Source organism: Heteronotia binoei, chromosome 17, assembly GCF_032191835.1.
Source record: "Heteronotia binoei isolate CCM8104 ecotype False Entrance Well chromosome 17, APGP_CSIRO_Hbin_v1, whole genome shotgun sequence".
Lineage (NCBI taxonomy): Eukaryota > Metazoa > Chordata > Lepidosauria > Squamata > Gekkonidae > Heteronotia > Heteronotia binoei.
The window spans coordinates 49,564,454-49,583,843 of NC_083239.1; the positions used below are offsets into that span (position 1 = coordinate 49,564,454).

At 50.9% G+C, this 19,390-nt stretch overlaps 1 protein-coding gene across 1 annotated transcript in view; it reads right to left on the minus strand.

Annotated features, from left to right (window-relative positions):
• LOC132585880 (cation channel sperm-associated auxiliary subunit gamma-like) overlaps window positions 1–19,390 on the minus strand; it is a 107,309-nt gene that overhangs the window by 55,813 nt on the left and 32,106 nt on the right. Inside the window, exons 10-16 of the mRNA XM_060257757.1 lie at window positions 18,887–19,003; window positions 15,004–15,188; window positions 11,770–11,924; window positions 9,162–9,273; window positions 8,316–8,474; window positions 2,502–2,620; window positions 968–1,181 (exon numbers count right to left, since the gene is read on the minus strand). Of these exons, the coding sequence (XP_060113740.1) occupies window positions 968–1,181; window positions 2,502–2,620; window positions 8,316–8,474; window positions 9,162–9,273; window positions 11,770–11,924; window positions 15,004–15,188; window positions 18,887–19,003 (1,061 nt within the window). The remainder of the gene's footprint in view (window positions 1–967; window positions 1,182–2,501; window positions 2,621–8,315; window positions 8,475–9,161; window positions 9,274–11,769; window positions 11,925–15,003; window positions 15,189–18,886; window positions 19,004–19,390) is intronic.

Sequence of the window (19,390 nt, forward strand, 5' to 3'; positions counted from 1 at the left end):
GCTGAGAATATGTAAAGCCCCAAGAGCCGGGCCTGCCTTTCGTGACGCAAATAATGACCCTCCTGCTTGCTTCTAGAAGAAGAAGCACGTGAAGGTTTCTTTTCGTCACCATGGCTGGCAGCCACTGATAGACCTTCAATTTTTCATTTATAGGACTTCTTTCCCAAACCACTTGCCAATCTGGGATGTCCTCCTGTAGAGACACCAGAAGAGTCCTGCTGGATCAGACCAGTGAACAGGGGGGAGCTCACAGGAGCACAGCTCCTGGACCTTCTGACAGTTCCACCTCCTCTTTCCCACCTTGCCCATTGAATAGTAGGTGCAGCTGCATAACAATCCCTGGATGAGCTCCACCACATTTTTTTCCCCTACAAAACAACCCATGCCAATCTAGTCTACCATCCTGTCTCACACAGTGGCAAACCTATTCATCTGGAGGTCCGACAACAGGGCAGAGAGGCCGAGGTCTTCCCCTGATGTGGCTGGCCTCCTGCAACTGGGATCCAGAGGCTGACTGCCTCTGAACGTGGAGGTTCCCTTATGAACACAAGAAGAGCCCTGCTGGATCAGACCAGTAGTCCACCTAGTCCAGCATTGTCTCACACAGTTCTTCTGGAAGCCCAACAACAGAGCAGAGAAGGAGGAGGAGGAGGAGAAGAAACAAGAAGAAACAACAACTGGATTTATATTCCACCCTATCCTCTGAATCTCACAGTGGTCACAATCTCCTTTACCATCCCCCCCACCACAACAGACACTCTATGAGGTGGGTGGGGCTGGGAGAGCTCTCACGGAAGCTGCCCTTTCAAGGACAACTCTGCGAGAGCTGCAGCTTACATGAGGCCATTCCAACAGCTGCGAGTGGAGGAGTGGGGGGGATCAAACCCGGTTCTCCCAGATAAGAGTCCACACACTTAACCACTACACCAGACTGGCTCTCAAAGGGGAAAGGAGACATTTTTCTCACCCTGTTGTAAGCCGAGTGCAGCCAGAGTAGCTGGAAGACCAGCCCCTGGTAGACAGTCAGAGAACTCTCGTCGTGGAAGCCCGTTCTCTCCATAATGTCCGGAGGCTCAGCACGGTAATGCTCCTTCCGGGTGAAGCGTTGCGGAGGTGGCAGACCCACTATGCGCACCCAGGCAAACGGGCAGGTGTGGCTGAACTTGATGTAGTCTTTGCCACTGGGAACAAGGAGCAGGGTCAAGGAAGGATCTCATCCCAGGGGCCCTGCCTCATGGTGGGGGGGGGATGCTAAGGAAAGAAAACTAGGAGCCAAAGGGTGAAAATAAGGGTTGCCCCGAGAACTATCGCACAAAGGTGCCTCGGCCCATCAGCATCAGTCTAGTCTCCTCTGATAGGCAGTTGCTTTCCAGGGTCTCCAGTGAAACCCTTTCATGACACCAGCTAGCCCTGGTGCTGCTTCCAGGGACTGACCCTGGGAGTTTCTGCATGAAAAGCAGGCGCTCTGGCCTGAGCGATGGTGCACCTCAACCATATTAAGGGTCAGCAGCAAGCTTAGTTTTATTTGCCATCTTCAGAGGCTAGCAAAAAACTGGCCAGAAGTTAGGGTTGCCACACCGTGCCAGCCACTCTAGGAGCTTGTGGGAAAACTATGGTTTTAACAGACGCTCTAGCAATTTGGGAGGAAAACACTATGGTACCATAGAGTTTCCTTCCCAACTTGCTAGTGTCTGGGGAAAACCATAGAGTTTTCCTAGAAGCTCCCAGAGCGGCTGGCTCGTGACATCGCTGCCACGATGACGACACTTGCAAAAAAGTCCCCCACTGGAGGCCACAGGCGACTTGGCAACCCTACCAGAAGTCCACCTCCTCACCTCACTAAGGACCAATACGTTTGTTTGTGTGAGCCAGTTCCCAGTACACCAAATTCTTGAGGGACCAGACACGTCAAGGAGCTTTGCAGAGCAGCTCTCCATACTACAAAAGAATAGGGAAGTTCCATGCGGTACGTCTAGCCTTACTTTTGCAAAAGTGCCACTTGAGCAGGCGAAAAGTGCGTAAGCCGGCAGGCAGGCACTCCTAGCCTGAGAGAAGCATTTGGGTCTCCCACCCACAAAGACCCTTTGGAGGTTCGAAGCCGCATCTTCTGGCTGGCGGCTCCAGACACTCAAAACTGTTTTCTGCCTCTGCCCGGATCCGCACGGCCCCAGACTACGGGCCAGCTCAGCAGGAGAGGACTCTCTTGCTCTTGGACGTAGGACCCCAAAATGGTACCCGGGGTGAGTAAAGGGGGTTTCATGCTTTTGCCTTGCTTCAGGTTGGTCGGTCCCTTCTGGCTTGCCAGCTAGGAAAAGGAAAGGGGTTTCTCGCTGAGGGCTAAGCACGAGTGCGTCACGGGACACCCACACAATTGTTGCGCTTGCCGGGTTTCCGTCAACTGATCATCTGGTCCGGGTGAACCTGCTGAAAGGACCTTTCCCCCATGCCACTCTGCCAACCCGCACGCCATCCTCTGCTTGCAGGGAAGCCCGTGAACTCACTCGTGCAAGAACGCCTGCTGAGGGTATTCGATTATATGGCTGTAGGTCAGGATGTACCGCTGCGGGAATTCCCTCTTGATCAGCTTTCCTTTGCCATGGGCATCCTCTAGATAAACCAGCTGGAAGAAAAGAGGGTTGCGTTTTGAGCAACACTCGAAGGGAGAGGAGGAGGGGGAGCAACTGGAACACGTTGTGAAGAACCTCTGCCCCAGGGGACATTAAGAACATGAGAAGAGCCCTGCTGGATCAGACCAGTGGTCCATCCAGTCCAGCATCCTGTTTCACAGTGGCCAACCAGTTCCCCTGGAGGGCCAACAACAGAGCAGAGAGACTGAGACCTTCATAAGAACCTCAGAAGAGCCCTGCTGGATCAGACCAGTGGTCCATCTAGTCCAGGATCTGGATTCACACAGTGACCAACCAGTTCCCCTGGAGGGCCAACAACAAAGCACAGAGGCCGAGGCCTTCAGAAGAACATCAGAAGAGGCCTGCTGGATCAGGCCAGTGGTCCATTTAGTCCAGCATCCTGTCTCACACAGTGGCCAACCAGTTCCTCTGGAGGACAAACAACAGGGTGTATTGGCCCAGGCCTTCATAAGAACATCAGAAGAGCCCTGCTGGATCAGACAAGTGATCCTTCTAGTCCAGCCTCCTGCCTCACACAGTGGCCAACCAGTTCCTCTGGAAGGCCAACAACAGAGCATAGAGGCTGAGGCCTTCAGAAGAACATTAACAAGAGCTTGCTGGGTCAGACCAGTGGTCCATCCAGTCCAGCATCCTGCCTCACACAGTACACAACCAGTCCCTCTGGAGCTTCAGTGAGTCATAGCCTACTTTGTCAGACAGACGTGAAGGAAAAAGCATACTGGGAAGTTTTACAGAGAAAGCTTGGTGAAGGAGGGAGAATCAAGGCTTGGTGTTATAACCACCATGCGGACACTCCAATGTCACTGTGAATGCTTCCACATTTGGCCATTGTTATCCTGCAGAAAGGATACAGCTGTTGCCATGTATAATATTGTAAAAGATACTGAAGCTTGTAAAAGCCACGTGTGAAACAGGGCCATATGCGCATCCCTGTTGCGTCAATGTGCCTTGCTGTCATTATCATCTACCCCAGTTACGTCTAGAGAAGATTTGGAGCCTCGGACTCTGTTTTCACCGCTTATCTTATCACATTCCGACCCCTTTCTACAAAAACTCTCATCGTAAATTTGAACTAATGAGACTTGGATGTGATACCATTGCCCCTTTGTAATATTTATTGCACAAGGTTTCTATGTTCTGTATATGAACAGAAATTAATTATTCTTGAGGCTGGTTTATCGTGGATGCTTTAGAAAAAGAAGATATTGGATTTATATCCCGCCCTCCACTCTGAAGTGTCTCAGAGCGGCTCACAATCTCCTTTCCCTTCCCCCCACCCCACAACAGACACCCTGTGAGGTGGGTGGGGCTGGAGAGGGCTCTCACAGCAGCTGCCCTTTCAAGGACAACCTCTGCCAGAACTATGGCTGACCCAAGGCCATTCCAGCAGATGCAAGTGGAGGAGTGGGGAATCAAACCCGGTTCTCCCAGATAAGAGTCCACACACTTAACCACTACAGCAAACTTTTTCCTGCTCCACATTAGCAAAAGCAACAAAAGAAACATAAGAAGATCCTTGTTGCATGAAAATTCTATCAAGTCACAGCCGATTTACAGCAACCCCCATGGGGTTTTCAAGGCAAAGGACAAAAAGACACAGCCTGATTTCCCACTCACCTTGTTCCGGTCTCGTTGCTCCTTTTCCCTGAAGAGTGGCTGCTGGATTTCACACAAGCTGCCCTGGGGCAGCGAGTTCCCCCGCCTGTTTTCAAGTTCCCTCCATGGCAGACAGAAGCAGGTTTTCAGAGGATCCTGCCTGCCGTGAAGAGAGGCGGGGCAACTCTCCGGTCCGGGGCAGCTTTTGCAAAATCCAGCAGCAGCCCCGCAGAGAAGAGGAGAGTGAAAGCGGCTTAAGGCTAGTAGGAAATCGGTCATAGTTTGCTATTGCCTGCCTCTGCGTAGTGGGGTTTGGGTAGCCGGCTCCAGGTTAACTCAGCCTTCCATCCTTCTGAGGTTGGTAAAGTGAGTACCCAGCTTGCTGGGGGGAAAGTGTAGATGACTGGGGAAGGCAATGGCAAACCACCCTGTAAAAAATCTGCCATGAAAACGTGAAAGCAACGTCACCCCAGAGTTGGAAACGACTGCTGCTTGCACAGGGGACCTTTCCTTTCCTTTCATTGGATCTTAAATCTGCCCCATTTTACATTCTGAGCCATTGCCTACCAGCTATGTGTGGCTCTGCTCACTGTGCCGGATTCCTCATCTGATGAAGTGCGCTTAGAGAGCACAAGAGAGCTGACGTTCTGAATGAAACGAAGTTGGTTTTAAAGGTGCAACTTGACTCCTCTTTTAACCAGGGTTATAACCAAGTAGCTTCTAAGATCTGACAGAATTGGACTACCAAAGCAGGCTCAGCCTGGTTGGGACTTGGATGAGTGACCAGCAAGGAAGATGGGGATTGCTCTGCAGAGGCAGGCGAGGACAAACCCCCTCTGAACACCTCTAGCCTTGAAAACACCTGTAAGTCAGCTGAGATTTGAAGGCACTTTTCTCCCACCCTTCCAAGGCTGCTGTACAGCCAGGATCTTCCCCGTTTCTCTTGCTGCTGCATTCATGATGACAATGGGGTGTCTGCATGGTGATCATTTACTTTTTTTTTTAAAGGTAGTCCCCCTGTGCCAGCACCAGTCGTTTCAGACTCTGGGGTGACGTCCCATCACCATGTTTTCATGGCAGACTTTTGACGGGGTGGTTGGCCCTTGCCTACAGAGCCCCGTGGCGCAGAGTGTTAAAGCTGCAGTCCTAAGCTCTGCTCACGACCTGAGTTCGAACCCCGGCAGAAGCTGGGTTTTCAGGTAGCCGGCTCGAGGTTGACTCCGCCTTCCATCCTTCCGAGGTCGGTTGAATGAGTCCCCAGCTTGCTGGGGGGGGGCGGGGAGTGTAGAGGAATGGGGAAGGCAATGGCAAACCACCCCGTAAAAAGTCTGCCGTGAAAACGTTGTGAAAGCAACGTCACCCCAGAGTCGGAGACGACTGGTACTTGCACAGGGGACTACCTTGACCTTTTTATGATGGTTAATAGCCCCGTGGCGCAGAGTGGTAAAGCTGCAGTACTGCAGTCCTAAGCTCTGCTCACGACCTGAGTTCGAACCCCGGCGGAAGCTGGGTTTTCAGGTAGCCGGCTCGAGGTTGACTCAGCCTTCCATCCTTCCGAGGCCGGTAAAATGAGTCCCCAGCTTGCTGGGGGGGCGGGGAGTATAGAGGAATGGGGAAGGCAATGGCAAACCACCCCGTCAAAAGTCCGCCGTGAAAACGTTGTGAAAGCAACGTCACCCCAGAGTCGGAAACGACTGGTGCTTGCACAGCGGATCTTTCCTTTTCCTTGCCTTCCCCCAGTCGTCTACACCAGGGGTCCCCAACCCCCAGTTGCAGACCAGTATGGTCTGTGGCCTGTTAGCAATCGGGCCACAGAGTGAGGCAGAGGCGCCACACCACCGATTTCACCTGCCCGGGACCCAGGCGGATGAAAGAGGCAGCACAGTCTCACTCTGAGGCTGCCTCCCCTCCAAAGCACCACCTCTTCCATCTGCCCAGGTCCCTGGGGGGCAGAAAGGGCAGTGCAGCAGCAACCTTCGCCTACCCCTCATTTAAATATCCCCATGGGGGGCAGGGATGGGGCAGGGGCAGCCCAGGGCGGCAAAAACCCCACCCCCACACACATGCACACCGGTCCATGGGAAAATTGTCTTCCACAAAACCAGTCCCAGATGCCAAAACGGCTGGGAGCCACTTTTCCCCCAGCAAGCTGGGGACTCATTTTACCGACCTGAGTCAACCTTGAGCCGGCTACCTGAACCCAGCTTCTGCTGGAATTAAACTCAGGTCATGCTAGGCTGCTAGGCAGGAGACTTAAGGCCAGGACCTCCAAGGTAGCCTTCTCAGAAGTGCTACCTGTTCCACATGCAGGGCTGGAGAGACAGGCACAAATTAGAAGTCTCAATGTGTGGATGAGACAATGGTGTAGGGAGGAAGGGTTTAAGTTCGTTAGGTACTGGGATGCAATCTGGAACAAACGGGAGCTGTACAAAAGAGACAAAGCAGTGAAGTGACCAAGTTTGCAGATGACTCTAAATTGTTCAGGGTGGTGAGGACCAGAGAAGATTGTGCGGCACTCCAAAGGGATCTGTTGAGGCTGGCTGAGTGGGCATCAACGTGGCAGATGAGGTTCAATGTGGCCAAGTGCAAAGCAATGCACACTGGGGCCAAGAATCCCAGCTACAAATACAAGTTGATGGGGTGTGAACTGGCAGAGACTGACCAAGAGAGAGATCTTGGGGTCGTGGTAGATATCTCACTGGAAATATCAAGACAGTGTGCGATTGCAATAAAAAAGGCCAACGCCATGATGGGAATTATTAGGAAGGGAACTGAAAGCAAATTAGCCAGTATCATAATGCCCCTATATAAATCGATGGTGCGGTCTCATTTGGAATACTGTGTACAATTCTGGTCACTGCACCTCAAAAAAGATATTATAGCATTGGAAAAAGTGCAGAAAAGGGCAACTAGAATGGTTAAAGGTTTGGAACACTTTCCCTATGAAGAAAGGTTAAAACGCTTGGGGCTCTTTAGCTTGGAGAAACGTCGACTGCGGGGTGGCATGATAGAGGTTTACAAGATTATGCATGGGATGGAGAAAGTAGAGAAAAAAAGTACTTTTCTCCCTTTCTCACAATACAAGAACTCATGGGCATTCAATGGAATTGCTGAGCAGTCAGGTTAAAACAGATAAAAGGAAGTACTTCTTCACCCAAAGGGTGATTAACATGTGGAATTCATTGCCACAGGAGGTGGTGGCGGCTACAAGCATAGCCAGCTTTAAGAGGGGATTGGATAAAAATATGGAGCAGAGGTCCATCAGTGGCTATTAGCCACAGTATATATATGTATACATGTGTGTGTGTGTTTGTGTATAGAGAACCAGTTTGGTGTAGTGGTTAAGTGTGTGGACTCTTATCTGGGAGAACCGGGTTTGATTCCCCACTCCTTCACTTGCACCTGCTAGCATGGCCTTGGATCAGCCATAGCTCTGGCAGAGGTTGTCCTTGAAAGGGCAGCTGCTGTGAGAGCCCTCTCAGCCCCACCCACCTCACAGGGTGTCTGTTGTGGGGAAGGAAGGTAAAGGAGATTGTGAGCCGCTCTGAGACTCTTCGGAGTGGAGGGCGGGATATAAATCCAATATCTATCAATATCTATCTATATATATGTGTGTGTGTATGTATGCATGAGTGTGTGTGTGTGTATATATATGTATCTACACACACATATACATTGGCCACTGTGTGACACAGAGTGTTGGACTGGACGGGCCATTGGTCTGATCGAACACGGCTTCTCTTATGTTCTTATGTGAGCAGAGAGCTTGGACTGCACTACTGCAGCTTTACTACTCTGCGCCATGGGGATGCTTTTTCCTCACCAACCTTCTCTATAAGATTTCTGGTACAGTTTTCCTCCACGGAGGTGTTCACAGTGCCAATGGGAGTGCCCTCTTGGCGTGAATGACACCATGGGTCTTCCGACAGGTCAATCTCAATGCAAGGGGAATAAGGGAGGAGTGGACGCAGAAAGGCTAGGGGGCGAGTCCTCTTGTCAATCAACAGAATCAGGGCTTAGGCACCACATGGTTAGGGACCATACCACCACCCCCCCCCCATCCAGCCCCACCTCTAGCAGGCTGTGCCTGTCATAGAACACGGTGACCAACGCCTCTTGTATCTGGTATCTGGACGACCCGCTCATCATCTGCAAGCTTCTGTTCAGCTCCCACGCCCTGGACGGATAGATCTTCCTGATGACGGAGCTGCCTTCGTTGGAGATCCAGACCTTGGGGGAGAGGGGGGGAGACAGAGACAAACAGAAAGACAGAGAGAGACAGAAACAGAGAGGGAGGGAGACAGAGAGAGAGAGAGGAAGGGAGATAGAGAGAGGGAGGGAGGAAGACAAACAGAGAGAGACAGAGACAAACAGAGAGGGAGGGAGACAGAGAGAGGGGGAGGGAGGGAGAGGGAGGAGGGAGAGAGACAGAGACAGGCAGAGAGATGGAGGGACGCAAACAGGAAGCTTGAGGAAACGGCCCAGTCCTGAGCTCTGGAGCCCGACAATGCGAGTTCAGCCCTGAACGGTCTGTTCACAAACCAACTTGGGGTACCTTTCTTGTCACCGTGACTAGCGGCAGGCCTCTCAGACGTGATGGTTGGGGAGGGGAAAGGACGGAGAGGATGGGATGGAGCCAAGCCTGCTGCTATCAACCTGGGCTTCCTTAAGCAAGAAAGGTGACTGGTAAATATATCGATTAAATGGCTCTGCCCAGGGTTCATCACCAGATAGGTCCTGGAGAGAGGCCAGAAGGTCACAAACCAGGCCAACCAGACCCAGGGGCACAGAGCAGGGATCACTGGGGTGAGGTGGTGGAGGCAGCTGTGAATTCCCTGCATGGTGCAGCGGGTTGGACTAGATGACCCTTTGGGTGACCCTTCCAGCTCTACATTTCTAAGTGCTGAGTTTCTCTACCTGCTCGTCATCCGTCACGCAGGCGTACTCCCCAGAGTAGGACTGCACGAAATACTTGATGGAGGAAGTGCTGGGGAAATTGGAGAGGTAAAGGTAATTCTTCAAGTCGTTACTGTAAAGCCAGAGGGGGACGAGAAAGAGAGAGAGAGAGAAATAATACATCTTCAGTTGGGAATCCCTTTTGTTGAACTGGGGATCACGGCACTGAACGCAATGGAAGCCTGCTGTCACCACTCAGGGGAGTCCTGCCAATTGCTGCCACCACTCTGGGTTAAGGGCAGGGTTGCCAATCCCCAGGTGGGGGCAGATATCCCCCGGTTTGGAGACCCTCCCCCCACTTCAGGGTTGTCAGAAAGCGGGGGGAGGGGAGGGAAATGTCTGCTGGGAACTCTGTTATTCCCTATGGAGATTTATTCCCATAGAAAATCATGGAGAATTGATCCGCGGGTATCTGGGGCTCTGGGGGGGGGGCTGTTTTGGGGGTAGAGGCACCAAATTTTCAGTATAGCATCTAGTGCCTCTCCCCAAAATACCCCCCAAGTTTCAAAAAGATTGGACCCGGGGGTCCAATTCTATGAGCCCCAAAAGAAGGTGCCCCTATCCTTCATTATTTCCTATGGAAGGAAGGCATTGAAAAGGTGTGCCGTCCCTTTAAATGTGATGGCCAGAACTCCCTTTGGAGTTCAATTATGCTTGTCACAGCCTTGATCTTGGCTCCACCCCTAATGTCTCCTGGCTCCACCCCCAAAGTCTCCTGGCTCCACCCCCAAAGTCCCCAGATATTTCTTGAATTGGACTTGGCAACCCTAGTTAAGGGTCTCCCTTGAGAAGGCCCGGAGTCCCCTCCCAGGCCCTTCCAGGCCTCCCTTATCTTAGGCCAAATAATGGGCGTGAGGACCAGGCAGAGTGAACAACAGGAAAAAAAAGGTTTATTAAAAGGCCAATGCAAAATAACACCCAAGGTGCATAAAACAGTAAAAGGTGAAAATAACCAAATGCCCTAACGTATCTAAACCTACTGCCCCTAACTGTCTCAGTCAGACCTGGGCCTACTCACCCTACCTCACAGGGTGAGGTTCTCTCCCTGGCAGCACCTCTCCCACAGCTGTGCCTCCTAGGAAAAGAACCCCCACTTCCTTGGCTTGGCCTTTATATTCTCTTCCCAGGCCCCGCCCCTCTCTGGGCCTGTTTCCCTCACTAACCCAATCAGAGGGACAGAGGGGATCCTGGGAGATGTAGGCTTTTCCCAGTAACTCCAAAGCAGGCTTCCCTGGGGCCTGCAGGCCTCGCTAGGCCCAGGATCATGACACCTGCGTTACAACACTTCACGCACTACTAATTAATAAAAGAGGGCTCACTACTCTCATTTCTGCTCGTGGCCCCTTTTCTGGAGCATGACGACTTAGCAGCAGTGAGCCACGCTACGGTCACCTCGAAAATAGATCACTGTAATGCTTTCTACATGGGGCTACCCTTGACCCCTGACGCGGAAACTTCAGCTAGCGCAGAACACTGCAGCACGGTTGTTAATGGGGCTCCCTCGAGCACACTCCACATTCCACAGCTGAAAGAGCTGCACTGGCTATCGTGTTCCGAGTCCGTTTCAAGCTGTTGGTATTGACCTTTAAAGCTCTATATGGTTAGGGGCCAGTCTATCTATGGGACCGCCTCTCTCCATATGTTCCCGGGAGAGCACTGCATTCAGGGACACAAAACCTACTGTCTACCCCCAGACCAAGGGAGGTCAGACTGTGTTCTACACGGGCTAGGGTTTTCTCAGTGACAGCACCAGAAATGTGGAATGCCCTCCCGGAGGCCGTAAGGGCCCTGTGGGATCTTTCTCAATTCCGCAGGGCCTGCAAAACTGAATGATTTCGACATGCCTTCAGCACCTAAACGGGGAAAGGACTGCCACCCTGCACTGCTGAGGAACTACGATCGTTATAGGATCGCTGCCAGAATAAAGAAAGGTCCCGCCTATACTGAAGTTGAATAGCACCTTAAAATGTATTTTAATTTTTTTTTTTATCATTTAAATTGTAACTGTAAATGCTTTAGAACTGACCGTTAGCCGCTCTCACAATACAAGAACTCGTGGGCATTCAATGAAATTGCTGAGCAGTCGGGTTAGAATGGATGAAAGGAAGTCCTTCTTCACCCAAAGGGTGATTAACATGTGGAATTCACTGCCACAGGAGGTGGCGGCGGCTACAAGCATAGCCAGCTTCAAGAGGGGGTTGGATAAAAATATGGAGCAGAGGTCCAGCAGTGGCTATTAGCCACAGCATATTATTGAAACTGTCTGGGGCAGTGATGCTCTGTATTCTTGGTGCTTTGGGAGGGGAGGGGGCAAAGTGTTGGACTGGATGGGCCATTGGCCTGATCCAACATGGCTTCCCTTATGTTCTTATAAGACTGACTAAATAAATAAGTAGATTTCTCACGCAGAAAATAACAAACTTTCCTCTGATGGGGAAAGAAGGCAGGAGCAAGGGAAGGGCAAACCCACAACCCCTGTCCCCACCCCCCCCCCCACACACACACAGTATTTGGGGCACCAAGAGGACACCACACAGCAGCAGCCAGCTCGGTGGCGTGGGGCTCTTACCTTTGCAAGATCATGTTCCCCCAGATGTAGAAGATGAGGCTGGAGGGATTATAGGCGATGCCCTTGGGTACCATGGGGATATCTGTATATTTCTCCTGCCCGATCAGCAACACAAACCCTTGGTCGTTGGCTGCAAAGGGAATGGGGAGAGGGCACTAACGAGGCTGCCAACTTCTCTCCGACAGTCCCACCAAGTTTGGGGCCCAGCAGAATGCCCCCACGTCCCCCCCCCTCCCCACTTGGCATGCTTTCAGCTTCCAGTTAAGGTCCCGGAAGAAGCCAGGTTCGGGGAAAAAGGAGATTTCCTCCTGGAAATCCCCGCTCTGAGAAGAGACGGGTGGGTTGTTCTCGGGGCCAGCCCTAGGGCACGGGGCGCCTTTTGGGAAGTACGATTAAATCCAGAGGTGTGGAGTGGCAATAACTGGAGTCGAAGCTTGAGCTTAGCATAAGAAAGAAAGTTTACTAAAAAAAACATCAGGAAAAGGTACTTGGGATAAAAAGAAATACAACTTGGCTTACTAGCATGGCTAAATACATCTGGTCTCTACATGGCTACGGATTACAACTCTTTGTCTAGCAGTCCTTGTTCCCAGAAAGCATTTGGGACAGGAAGACAGGCTATTCAGCTTGCATACAAGATCAAAGCTTTTCACACCTTATCTGCTGTCTGACCAATGCAATGTTTACATGTTTCCCTGGCTTAGCAGAGTCAGTCCCTAATTGGGTTTAAGCTACAATACATCATTTTCTCTTTCAGGTAAACAAACAGTTAACTCTGTAATGGCTGGAATGTAAATAACTTGTATTCCAACAGCGCCCCCCCCCCCCCCCGGCAGGTTTGGAATCATCAGAGAGGGGGCGGGGAGGATGCCCGGTCAGCGCACAGTCCCTCAGAGCGTCCAACGTTCAGAGACCACTACAGAGATTGCGCACTGACTGGGCACCCTCCCCTCCCACTCTCTGATGACCGGAGACATCAGAGAGCGGGTGGGAAGGGTGCCCAGCCGGTGTGCAGTCTCTGTAGTGTTCCCTGAGCACCCGCTGCTCAGAGAATGCTGCAGGGACTGCGCGCTCCCGGGCACTGTCCCTGTTCCCTCTCCGATGATCAGAGTCATCAGAGAGTGAACAGGGAGGGCGCCAAGTGGCAAAATTTGGGCATTTGCCTAGGGCGCCGGGTGCCCGGTGCCCTAGGCAAATGCCTAATCTGCCTCGTGGGAGGACCAGCCCTGGTTTTTCTAATTCCCATGGGGCAGGAAGCAGGTTTGGTTGGCCAGCAACAACTCCTCTGCTGAGGAGGGGCCCGTCCTTCTCTGACCTGACTGTAAAGAACAAGAATAAAGCCACATCAAATATCGGCCTGTGCTATTGGGGCCAGAAGACTGCCAGGGAACAGGTTTCAACAGCTATGGAACAGCCACTGCAAGTCCCACTGTATCACGCCAGTTCCAGAGAGCACAAAGTGAAGCACCCCAGAGGAACTGCGTTCAGGCGCAGACCATCATCTTGTATCACAGGGGTCCCCAATGTTAGCCCGTGGGTGCCCACTGACACCTTCCCTGGTGCCCGCCAAGTATTTCTAGAAAGTGGGAGGGGCTACGTGGAGCTTTGTCCCAGCAAGGCTTCTGATTGGCCACTGGAGATATGATTGGCAGAAGTTGCTTTGGCAGCAGGTTAAAACGCTTGGGGCTCTTTAGCTTGGAGAAACGTCAGACTGAGGGGTGACACGATCGAGGTTTACAAGATTATGCGCGGGATAGCGAAAGCGGAGAAAGAAGAACTTTTCTCCCTTTCTCACAATACGAGAACATGTGGACATTCAATGAAATTGCTGAGCAGTCGGGTTAGAACAGATAAAAGGAAGTACTTCTTCATCCAAAGGGTGATTAACACATGTAGTTCACTGCCACAGGAGGTGGTGGCGGCTATAAGCATAGCCAGCTTCAAGAGGAGATTGGATAAAAATATGGAGCAGAGGTCCATCAGTGGCTATTAGCCACAGCGTATTGTCAAAACTCTCTGTCTGGGGCACTGATGCTCTGTATTCTTAGTGCGTTTTGGGGGTGGGGCGCAGTGAAGAAGAATTGCAGATTTATACCCTGACCTTCTCTCTGAATCAGAGACTCAGAGCGGCTTACAATCTCCTATATCTTCTCTCCCCACAACAGACACCTTGTGAGGTGGGCAGGGCTGAGAGGGCTCTTCCAGCAGCTGACGTTTCAAGGACAACCTCTGCCAGAGCTATGGCTGACCCAAGGCCATTCCAGCAGGTGCAAGTGGAGGAGTGGGGAATCAAACCCGGTTCTCCCAGATAAGACTCCATGCACTTAACCACTACACCAAACTGGCTCTAGGGGGAGGGCTTCTAGTAAGTCCTGGCCCCACTAGTGAACCTCCTGAAGGCACTTGGGGTTTTTTGGCCAGACGCAGACTGTTGGACTGGATGAGCCACTGGTCTAATTCAACATGGCTTCTCTTATGGTTCTTATGTGCAGCTGCCACCACAGCACAGAGATCCTCCCTGTGACAGCCATTTTGTGGCTGGCTCTGCCTCCTGTAGCAGTAGGGTTGCCAATCCCCAGGTGGGGGCAGGAGATCCCCCGGATTGGAGGCCCTCCCCCCATTTCAGGGTCATCAGAAAGCAGGGGAAGGGGAGGGAAATGTCTGCTGAGAACTCTATTTTTCCCTATGGAGACTTATTCCCATAGGAAATAATGGAGAATTGACCCGTGGGTCTCGGGGGGGGGGGCTGTTTTGACATAGAGGCACCGAAGTTTCAGCATAGCATCCTGTGCCTCTCTCCAAAATACCCTCCAAGTTTCAAAAAGATTGGTCCAAGGGGTCCAATTCTATGAGCCCCCAAAGAAGGTGCCCCTATCCTTCATTATTTCCTATGGAAGGAATGAATGCATTTAAAAGGTGTGCGGTCCCTTTTATATGTGATGGCCAGAGCTCTCTTTGGAGTTCAATGATGCTTGTCACACCCTTGCTCCTGGCTCCACCCCCAAAGTCTCCTGGCTCCACCCCCAAAGTCCCCAGATATTTCTTTGAATTGGACTTGGCAACCCTATACGGCAGCCATTTTGTGGCTGTGTCTTAGCATGCTGCATCAGAATTCCAAAGGTGCCTATAGGCTCAAAACGATTGGGGTTGACCCCTGCTTTACTCTTATTACAGACCTCGGAGACTTCTGCCAATATTGGCTGCGTGGCTCGGTATAGAACTGCAGATTCAGACCTTGTGTTTACCCGAGTACCTTTTTGTGAAAAGGAAGATTGGGTGAGGGTGCTGCAGGTTCTCCAGTGCCCCCTTGCTGGCCCTGGGTTTACCCGCACAGTCATAAACGAAGATCAAAGAATACTGTTTCTTACACGCAGGTATGAATTGAGGAATAGTGGAAAGGACCTCGTAATGTTCCGTTTCTGTAAATCAAACAAACGAACAAAAAAAACACTGAGTAATGTGAAGCAAAAGTATACAGCTCATCAGAAAGCTGCTACTAACAGGCTGAGATCCTCAGACAGAAGAAGAAGACTGCAGATTTATACCCCGCCCTTCTCTCTGAATCAGAAGAGACTCAGAGCGGCTAACAATCTCCTATATCTTCTCCCCCCACAACAGACGCCCTGTGAGGTAGGTGGGGCTGAGAGAGTTCTCACATAAAGCTGCCCTTTCAAGGACAACTCTGAGAGAGCTGTGGCTGACCCAAGGCCATTCCAGCAGCTGCAAGCAGAGGAGAGGGGAATCAAACCCGATCCACACACGTAACCACTACACCAAACTTATTAGAACACCTATCCCTTGCTTCACCCATGCAAAGGGAGCCCAACTTCTAAAGCTGCAGTCCTGGAGATTTTCAACAACCTCATCCCAGGCTCTTGGTACTTTTGCAGGAGATCAGCCTGCCCTCCACACACACACACAAACACACACGCACAATAATCACCATTTCCATTCCATGCACCTATCAGAGGTGGTCAAACTTACTTAATGTAAGAACCCCATAGAATAGTTAAGATGTCTGAAAGGCGCAAAAGAAGGAAGGAGGAAAGGAAAGGGAAGGGAAGGGGTTAGGAAGGGAAGGGAAGGGAAGGGAAGGGAAGGGAAGGGAAGGGAGGAAGGGAGGAAGGGAGGAAGGGAGGAAGGAAGGAAGGAAGGAAGGAAGGAAGGAAGGAAGGAAGGAAGGAAGGAAGGAAGGAAGGAAGGAAGGAAAGAAAGAAAGAAAGAAAGAAAGAAAGAAAGAAAGAAAGAAAGAAAGAAAGAAAGAAAGAAAGAAAGAAAGAAAGAAAGAAAGAAAGAAAGAAAGAAAGAAAGAAAGAAAGAAAGAAAGAAAGAAGGAAGTGTGCTTCTAGCACACAGAAGCTTACATTCTGAACAAAACTCTGTTGGTCTTAGAAGTGCAATTTGACTCTTGCTGTGTGAGTGAAGGTCAGCCACAACCACCATTTTGTGCCTGGCTCCGCCTCCTGCGGCAGCGATTCTATGGCAGCCATTTTGCGGCTGTGCCCACCACACTGTGTCGGAATTCTAAAGGTGTCCAGAGGCTCAAAAATGTTCAGGGACCCTTGCTCCGGAGCACCAGTAGGCTAGGCTAGGTCATGGGAAGGCCTGGGTTATCTGTCCACGCAATCTCAAAGCTCGGTGGGTGACCTCTAAGGTTGACAACCTCAAAGAGATCTAAGTGGGCAGCCGTGTTGGTCTGAAGTAGTTGAACAAAGCAGGAGTCAAGTAGCACCTTTGACCAACCAAGTTTTATTCTGAACGTAAGCTTTCATGTGCTCCCTAAGCACACTTCATCAGACGAGGGGATCAGGCATAGTGGGCTGAAATACAAGCAGTTTGTTGATTAAGTCTGCAGACTGATCACATGGTAAACCAGTGTGGCTTGGCCGTTTGGTCTGGACTACAACTAGGAAATACACCTCCTTTTGTGATTCACCTAGATTTATAGAAACACCAATTGGGAGAGGACTTTATTACTTTTTATGGCTATCCAGACCAAACGGCCAGGCCACACTGGTTTACCATGTGATCAGTCTGCACACGCAAATCAACAAACTGCTTGTATTTCAGCCCGCAATACCCGATCCCCTCATCTGATGAAGTGTGCTTAGGGAGCACATGTAAGCTTAAGTTCTGAATAAGACTTGGTTGGTCTTAAAGGTGCCACTTGACTCCTGCTTTGTTCAAAGAGATCTCTCACACATTCAGCCTCAAGGAAGGGGCTGGACAGCTCCCAAAATTACAACTGATCAGACTCTCTGACCGATTTCACACTAGGCTTGTTCCTTTTGCTTCCGGCACCTCTTTGTTTTCGCACAAGCTGCCCCGGAGCTATGAGTTGGCACGCTGCTTTTCCTCAGCAAGCGAGATGCTCTTTACAAGCGGTTTCTGCTTGCCGCGGAAAAGTGGCACGCCAACTCACAGCTCCAGGGCAGCTTGTGTGAAAACAGAGAGAAGCACCAGGGGCAAAAGGGCTCTCCACCCGGAACAAGCCCTAGTTAGAAATCGGTCTCTGTCTCTCTCTGTCTCCCTCTCACTCTCTCTCTTACTTTGTCTCTGTCTCTCTCCCTCTGACTCTCTCTCTCTTACTCTGTCTCTGTCTCTCCCTCTGTCTCTCTGTCTCTCTCTCTCCCTCTCTTTCTCTGACTCTGTCTCTCTGTGCTTATGTGTGTGTCTCTGTCCCTGCTTCTCTGTCTCTCTCTCTGTGTCTCTGTTTCTCTGTGTCGCTCTCTCTGGGTAAAGGGCTGTCTGGTCACAGCTTTCTTATGGGAACCCCGTAGGGTCTTTAAGGCGACAGGGCCCAGCAGGGCCGTATTAAACCCCGTGGAGGCCCGAGGCAATCAAAATCTTGGGGTCCCCCTTGCAAATTATCTCAGAGTGGGAGCGGCCACCCCCCTGTCTGTGGCCCCTGCTGCAGCCTGCAGGCACCTTCTCAAAAGCCCCTTTGGCAAAACTAGGGGGGAGAAGTAGAGAGAGGCAAATGTGGAGGCAATGCCAGCAGCCACACCAGGCAAATCGGGTAAAGAGTGGCTCAGTTGTTGGCTATGCGTGCAGGCCAGGAGGGCTGCAAGCAGGGGGGAAATGCAGAGGAGCCAGCCCAGATCCCCTAAAGATATGGGGGCCCATAGGCCAGTGCCTACTTTGCCTAATTGTTAATCCAGCCTGGGGCCCAAACTACATAGCCAGCTTATTTATTTTAAGCATTTATTCCACTTCTCCTGGGGGGAAATGGCTGCTTTGGATGGAAAATTGTACAGTGCTCTACTGAGCAGTGTTCCCTCTAAGCTGAGTTAGTGTGAGCTGGCTCACAATTTTTAAGTCTCTGGCTCACACATTTTTGTCTCAGTTCAGGAAAACTGGCCCCAGAGCAAACTCATTGATGCAGTAGCTCACAACTTTAATGCCAGTAGCTCACAAAGTAGAATTTTGGCTCACAGGACTCCACAGCTTAAAGGGAACTTTGCTACTGAGTCCCCTCTCAGTCAGTTTGGTGTAGTGGTTAAGTGTGTGGACCCTTATCTGGGAGAACCGGATTTGATTCCCAACTTCTCCACTTGCAACTGCTGGAATGGCCTTGGGTCAGCCATAGTGGTTAAGTGTGCGGACTCTTATCTGGGAGAACCAGGTTTGATTCCCCACACCTCCACTTGCAGCTGCTGAATGGCCTTGGGTCAGCCATAGTGGCTAAGTATATGGACTCTTATCTGGGAGAACCGGGTTTGATTCCCAACTTCTCCACTTGCAGCTGCTGGAATGGCCTTGGGTCAGCCATAGCTCTCGTAGGAGTTGTCCTTAAAAGGGCAGCTGCTGTGAAAGCCGTCTCAGCCCCACCCACCTCACAGGGTGCCTGTTGTGGGGGAAGGAGATAAAGGAGATTGTGAGCTGTTCTGAGACTCTGAGATTTGGAGTGGAGGGCAGGATATAAATCCAATATCATCATCATCTCTCCTCCCCAAACTGGTGTCAATTCTCTCTCTCACTCTTTCTCGCACACACACACAAATACAGAGGGACACTCTAGCAACACACACAAACACAGAGGGACGCCCCTGGCTCTCAAATCTTCAACCTACAGAGCCGATCTGGTACTCTCAACTGCCCCCAGATGGGTCCTCACCGGGGTGATACACCATGACATAGTAAACAGAGCCGTTGCGTGCTGCTTTCGATTTTACCAGCAGAAAGAAATGGTTCTGTTCGATGGCAAAGATGACCCACAATAGTTCACAGTGGCCTGGAAACGAAAAGGGTCAAGAGGGCAAAAGTAAGGACTATTTATTTATTTATTTAATTTATAGCCCGCCCTCCCCACCAAAGGCAGGCTCAGGGCAGTTCACAAATTAAAGGTTGCACAATCACATTAGTGTGACCAAATAAGATAACACAACAATAAAAACATAAAACATGAAAACAATTTCTAAAACATCAACATGTGCTAATATCATGGCTTCAAACAGCGATTAAATTCTAGTGGGGGTTAGCTGTTCTGAAAGGTCCCAGGATCACCGTAGGCCAAGTACAAAGTGCAATGTGGCCAAGTGCAAAGTAATGCACACTGGGGCCAAGAATCCCAGCTACAAATACAAGTTGATGGGATGTGAACTGGCAGAGACTGACCAAG